The sequence below is a fragment of the Lipotes vexillifer genome, unplaced genomic scaffold (genome assembly GCF_000442215.2).
Source record: "Lipotes vexillifer unplaced genomic scaffold, Lipotes_vexillifer_v1.1 scaffold802, whole genome shotgun sequence".
Taxonomy (NCBI): domain Eukaryota; kingdom Metazoa; phylum Chordata; class Mammalia; order Artiodactyla; family Lipotidae; genus Lipotes; species Lipotes vexillifer.
In genome coordinates, this window is record NW_006790237.1 from 1,314,126 (window position 1) to 1,320,573 (window position 6,448).

Consider the following 6,448-nt stretch of genomic DNA (forward strand, 5'->3'; position numbering starts at 1 on the left):
ACTTGCAGTCTGGGTCCAGTGAGCACCGGTTCCCTATTTGGCCACAATCCAGGCCAGATTTGGGGCTCAGGTTGGGGCACCATCAGCCCTGGGAAACCCTTGGGCAGGCAGCTTAGTGGGTCAGGCAAGCAAGGATGAGAAATATGACCTTGCCTGGGGCTTCTCCTCAAATATCATGCGTCTGTCCTCTCATTTGCTGGTTGCCCCTCATAGGTCTGACCTCTAAAGGGATGGAGTGTCCCAGTCTTTGTCCACACACACCTCCTCGTGATCTCTCACTCATTCTCATCAATTCCAACACTGAAGGCTCCCAAAATTATAGCTCCAGACTCCCCTATCCAAATTGTTTAGTCAACATCTTAAATGTACCTCATAGAAACAAGTGATATTTCCATCTCCCCCCGCACTCCCACCCTCTCCTCCCATAGTGATTTCCCTTTCACAAAATGACACTTCTGTACAAGCAAAAACCTTGGCATCTCTTCACCCCTCTCTTTTATTCACTCTCTGCACAAGTCCTTTCGGCTCCAGCTTGAAAATAAATTGTGAAAGTGGCCACTTCTACTGCAGCCACCCTGCCTGCGATCCAGCCCACCTGTGCCTCCCACCTGGATTATTATTATTATTATTATTTTTTGCAGTACGCGGCCCTCTCACTGCCGCGGCCTCTCCCGTCGCGGAGCACAGGCTCCGCACGCGCAGGCCCAGCGGCCATGGCTCACGGGCCCAGCCGCTCCGCGGCATGTGGGATCTTCCCGGACCGGGGCACGAACCCGTGTCCCCTGCATCAGCAGACGGACTCTCAACAACTGCACCACCAGGGAAGCCCCTCACCTGGATTATTGCCATAGTCTCTTCTCTGCCCTCCTGCTCCACTATCCCCTACAATCTTATATTCAACACAGCCAGAGGGATCCTTAAAAAAAGATGTTAATATATCAAAAATTATTTTTCAATAGGCAACATTTGTATATAGTAAGAATTCCAAATAGTCTAAAACAATAAACTGAGTCTCCTTTCCACTCCTGTGACCCCTTCCCCACTCCATCTGCTGCCTTCTCTCCTCAGAGGTGACTCTGGATCCCAGCTTCTTCTGTAGACTTGTAGAGACATTGCGTGCATAACTCTATGCATCCTGTGAATGATTTGTTTAAAATGTAAATGAGACTATGTCCCTTCCTTGGTAAAAAAACCTTTTGCTGGTTCCCCAGCAAAGTGAGACTAAAATCCAAATTCCACCCCAAGGCTATAGGACCCTGCTTGTGGCACCTGGCCACTCTACACTTCCACAGCTGTCCTCCACTCTCACTCTGCTCCAGCCATACTGGCCCCCCTTGTTTTCCTTCCACTTTCAGGATTTGTGCCCTGACTGTTCCCTCATCTTAGCACACTCTTCCAGCCTATGTGGAGTTGCAGGCTGCCTAAAGGTCACTTTCCTGACTTCTCACGGTCACCATCCCACCCTTCTGTGCATTTTCTCTATAACACTTATCACAAACTGCGATTATTTATTTTCTCCAGTGGACCTGGTCTGTTTGGTCACCACGGTATACTCGTTGCCCAGCACAGAACTGGAAATGGTACTAATAATGATTTTAAAAGGAGAAAAACTACCATTCAGGTCGTTACTGTGCCAAATACCGATCCTAATACTTTATTAACTCATATGATCCTCATAACCATTTTAGAGTTAGCTATTATCCACATTTAAGAAACAAGGAAATTGAAGCAGGAAATCTTACACAACTACTAGTAAGTGAATACGCAGTCCTTTAATCGTTGAGTGAGTGAGCGAATCAATGAATGGTCCCGAGAGGCGAGTGGCAAGGAGATGCAGAGGGAGGCAGGCGGAGCCTAGGGCCCGGGGACCAATGGGCACGCAGCTGTGACCGGCGGCGTCTCCTGGGGTCTCTGGCTCCGCCTAGGCCGCCCGGCGGCCGCTGGGAGTTGTGGTCCCCTGCCCACCTAGCCACGTCACTGCCTTCAAACCCTAAGTCCTCTCCTTAGGCCTTGTACGACCCGTATTCCCGAACTTCTAGGTAGGTTCCCTGGCCCCTAGGCCTATTATTCCTCCTTTTCCTTACATGTCTTGATGTAGTCTCCCGGCTCCGCAGGTCTGGGTCTCAGGGCACGGTCTCCCCTGCCACCCCCCCCAGCCCACTTGGTATCACCCTCTACGTTCATCTCCTCCTGTCACCCTTCGGTCTGGTGTTTCCAGCCGCGCCCCCCTGAAGTGGTTTCTCTCACGTCCTCTCAGTTCCTCCCCTCCGTGCTCGAGCGGCCCATAGTATCTTCCAATTGCCGTATTCCCCGCCCCACACACCCTTTTCCCGGGGCTCCCCCAGCCCTATTTTGGTACACCCAGGCCACGCCCCCTTGCGGACGCTATTGGTACGCGCCGCACTCCCCTGCTCGCCGCAGTAGTTTGGCCACGGCGACCCTCTCCGGCGGTGCGTCCCCCGCGCTTGGTACAGCCCAGCCTGTCTCCCACTAAGCCGCGCGCCCGCGCCTCTCAGTCGGTGGAGCCCCCAGCTCGCTCGGCCTGCGCCCGCCATGGTCCGTCCGCGCCGTGCCCCACACCGCTCCGGCGCTGGGGGCCCCCTCGGGGGTCGCGGCCGCCCCCTGCGGCACCTCACGGTGCGCGCCGCCCGCTCGCGCTCCTGGCCGGCCAGCCCCCGGGGCCCGCAGCCACCGCGGATCCGGGCTCGCTCAGCCCCTCCCATGGTGAGCCCCCCGCCCTTTTTCCAGAGCTTTCCACGGCCCCGCCCGCCCCTTTCCCGGACTGGCGTCTTTGTCCGCGGCCTCCCCCTTTGGGGCTTTCTCCGGTGACCCGAAGGGTGGTCCCGCTTGGGGCCGGCTTCCCCGTGAACCCCCCGCCCTTTTCCAGAGCTTTCCACGGCCCCGCCCGCCCCTTTCCCGGACTGGCGTCTTTGTCCGCGGCCTCCCCCTTTGGGGCTTTCTCCGGTGACCCGAAGGGTGGTCCCGCTTGGGGCCGGCTTCCCCGTGAACCCCCCCTGGGTGGTACGCGCCGGGCTCTCCCCTTTGTTTCGCATTCGGGATGGGGTGGCGGGGGTGGGGTACGGGGGCGGGAAGGGCTCAAATTACTGCTGACTCCGCGACCCGATTTAAACGCGGGGTGGGGGGCGGGCGGACGGCCGGCGTGCGCTGTTGTTTTTCCAATTGGAAAGTTGCTCGCTTTCCGGGCAGGAAATCTGGAAATGGGGGAGGGGGCTGGGGGGACGGCGGCGAGAGGGCCCCGCGTCTCGCACTGGCGCGCCCAGCTGTTGTCCCCGGGGGCGTTCTCCCCGGGCCCGCACGCGTCTGTACGGCGCCCGTGGTGTGTGCGCCCAGGGTTTATTTGCACGCTCGCCCAGATGTTGGATGCCCTTACTGATGGCAGTAGGCCAAGTAAGTCCAGATCTTAAACATAAACATCCAGCTTTGCAGGTACGCGAAGTTACACATGCTTCCCGAGACCTAAAAGATGCACATACTTGTCAAAACTCCTAAGGTTTTTCTGGAGCTGTAAATCTACATATCCCGACGTTTCACGCACAGCCAAGCCGTGATATGCTTGCCCAGATGCGCGTTTTACCCTAACCTGGCACTCAAGCTTCCTTCTTAAATATCCTGCTCCAACATTGTGCATATCGGGGAGCTGTGGCAACTCCACACTAGCCTTAAACAGGTTTTCTCGGATCTTATATTCAGGTACCCGGACTCGGAACACCTCCCTAAACTTAAACATCATCCTTCACTCCATTGCCTTCTCCGTTCCTTAGCGTTCATGTCTGCTTGTTCAGAAGCGCCTCCTGGGTCCTTAAACGTACATCTTAAAGTTTTCATTCTTCTTCCAGGTACTAAATAGGCTTCCTATGCAGTGAGCAACAGATCAGGTGTGGGAGGCATTTTACACACACCTGCCCAGATGTGAGATTTCCTTTAGGATTGCACGTATGTCTAGCCCTTAAACGTGGTCCTCCACCTTGACACGCATCCTGCTTTCGGGGAGACCTGAGCTTAAGCATCGCTGGTTTTTACACCCAGGTTAAAACGTAGTCAGAATGGTCTCCAGACACAAACAGAGTTTAAACAGGTGTCCCTGGTGCTCACATTAACTGGGCCCTAAAGTGAGTTCAGCTGGATCCCAAAATCTCCTCCAGGTGTGTGATTTAACTGGTTTTTCTCAGACGTTATGGGCTCTGGCTGTGGTAACCTACACACCCAGGGCTACAACAGTCTTTCTCTGTCTCAGACGCTCCAACCATGTTCTTACACCAGGATGCTCTCTGCTTTTCTTCCTGATCTCTTACGGTTGCCTGAATCCCAGAACCTCCTGCCCAGGTGGAGCGTATGCTTGCTCAGGTTTTTATTTTGTTTTCTAAGCCCCTACAAAATACAGTTTTTCCTGCCTGTTGTTACTCTGGGGCAGAAAACACCTGTGTGCTTTATAGGAAATTTGGGAAATAGTGATTAGTAATGAAATGAAAAGTAACAACCATTTTTTTTCTGCTGCCTGGAGGCACCTATTAGGAAGGTTTTCACCGGTTTCCTGCTGTCAGGCTGTTTCAAAGCCTTCCCTTGTTTGCTTTAAGATGTTTTGGGTTTAAAAAAAAGATAACTGGAGAGTGTCTTGTGAGTAAATTGTGTAGCTTTCCTTGGCTTTATTGCTGGAACTTCTGGTGTTTTGCAGGTGCTCTCAAGACGTTGTGTTTGAGAGACCCTTCCAGGTGTTGTCAGGCTCCCTGTTGTAAATGTGTCCCCACCTCCCTGGAGAGTTCTGGTTCCTTCCCACCTCCCCGTGGTCAGCCTGATGTGGCTTCAGCCTGGGCTGCGCTAGGGGAGGCGGGCAACTGGCTGGGAAGGTTGGTGGGAGCCAAAGAGGAGAGTCTGGATTTTCTCTTTTTTTTATTTTTTTAAAAAATTAATTAAATAACTTATTTATTTTTAACGGCTGCATCGGGTCTTAGTCACAGCACGTGGGATATTTTGTTGCGGCACGCGGGCTTCTCTAGTTGTGCACGGGCTCCAGAGCGCATGGGCTCTGTACTTTGAGGCACGCGTGCGCAGCAGTTGTGGCACGCAGGTTTAGTTGCCCCGCAGCGTGTGGGATCTTAGTTCACCGACCAGGGATCGAACCCGCGTCCCCTGCATTGGAAGGCAGATTCTTTACCGCGGGACCACCAGGGGAGTCCCTGGATTTTCTCTTGAGGGCTTGGGGGAGCTTTGGAAGGGTTTTGAGCTTGGATGGGATGGGGCAAACCAGTGTGCCAGACAGACGGACACAGCCCAGGCTGGCTTGTGCGTCGTGGGGGGAGCTTCAGGGAGGCTCTGGACCCCCAGAGAGCTGCTTCTGAGTTATCTCAATAGAGGAATCAAAAACTGATCAGCACGGGAGGATGAGTGGGGAGCATCTCCCGAGGAAGGTAGCGGGGGGATGGCCCGCTAGGATGAGAGCACAGCTGGAGCAAAGGCTGGAAGGGGAAGCAACTGGTGGCTTTCAGGGACCCTGCATGGGCCAGTGTTGAGGTGACAAGTAGCCTTGGGGCGGGGAAGCGTCCTGGGGTGGCAGCAGGAAAAGGACACGGGGGGTCAGCCACTCAGGGTCTCAACCCAGGGAGAAAGGGGTTGGAGATGGCCCTGGGGGTTTCGCAGCTGGGGATCGGGGTCTCAATGTTGGGATGTCCCTTCTGGGGTATGTGGGGGACAGCTCCCCTAGCGGGCCCCTCAGCCTCAGTTTCCCTGCCCCCTCTGCCACAGCAAGGTGCTCGGGTCTTCGGGGCCCTGGGTCCCATCGGGCCTTCCTCGCCCGGGCTCGCCCTCGGGGGCCTGGCTGTGGGTGAGCACCGGCTCAGCAACAAGCTGCTGGCCTGGAGCGGCGTCCTCGAGTGGCAGGAGGTGAGCGTCCGCGTCAGGTCCCCTTGTGAGTCTGCGGGGGGGCTGGGGGCTGGTGGCTGGCCCCGGGGTCCCTTCTGCCCCTGCAGGTGGGGGCAGGCCTGGGCACCCGGGCTGTGTCCAGTGACCCCTCCGCTCCCGCCACAGAAGCGCAGGCCCTACTCGGACTCCACGGCGAAGCTGAAGCGGGCCCTCCCCTGCCAGGCCTACGTGAACCAGGGCGAGAACCTGTGAGTGCTGGGCAGGGGACGGGCGGGCGGGTGGCAGGGGCGCTCCCCTGACCCTCTTCTTCCCACAGGGAGACCGACCAGTGGCCGCAGAAGCTGATCATGCAGCTGATCCCGCAGCAGCTGCTGGTGAGGCCCCACCCTCTGCTGCCCACCCTGGCCCCAGAGCACCCGCCTGGCCCTGACCCAGCTGTCCCCTTGTCGCCCCCAGACCACCCTGGGCCCCCTGTTCCGCAACTCCCAGCTGGCGCAGTTCCACTTCACCAACAGAGACTGCGACTCTCTCAAGGGGCTCTGCCGCGTCATGGGCAATGGCTTTGTGAGTG

At 56.4% G+C, this 6,448-nt stretch overlaps 1 protein-coding gene across 1 annotated transcript in view; it reads left to right on the plus strand.

Annotated features, from left to right (window-relative positions):
- Positions 1–2,553: 2,553 nt before the first annotated feature.
- The window catches only part of PTOV1 (PTOV1 extended AT-hook containing adaptor protein), an 11,557-nt gene continuing 7,662 nt past the window's right edge, over positions 2,554–6,448 (plus strand). Inside the window, exons 1-5 of the mRNA XM_007463444.1 lie at positions 2,554–2,724; positions 5,761–5,898; positions 6,043–6,125; positions 6,194–6,251; positions 6,334–6,441. Of these exons, the coding sequence (XP_007463506.1) occupies positions 2,554–2,724; positions 5,761–5,898; positions 6,043–6,125; positions 6,194–6,251; positions 6,334–6,441 (558 nt within the window). The remainder of the gene's footprint in view (positions 2,725–5,760; positions 5,899–6,042; positions 6,126–6,193; positions 6,252–6,333; positions 6,442–6,448) is intronic.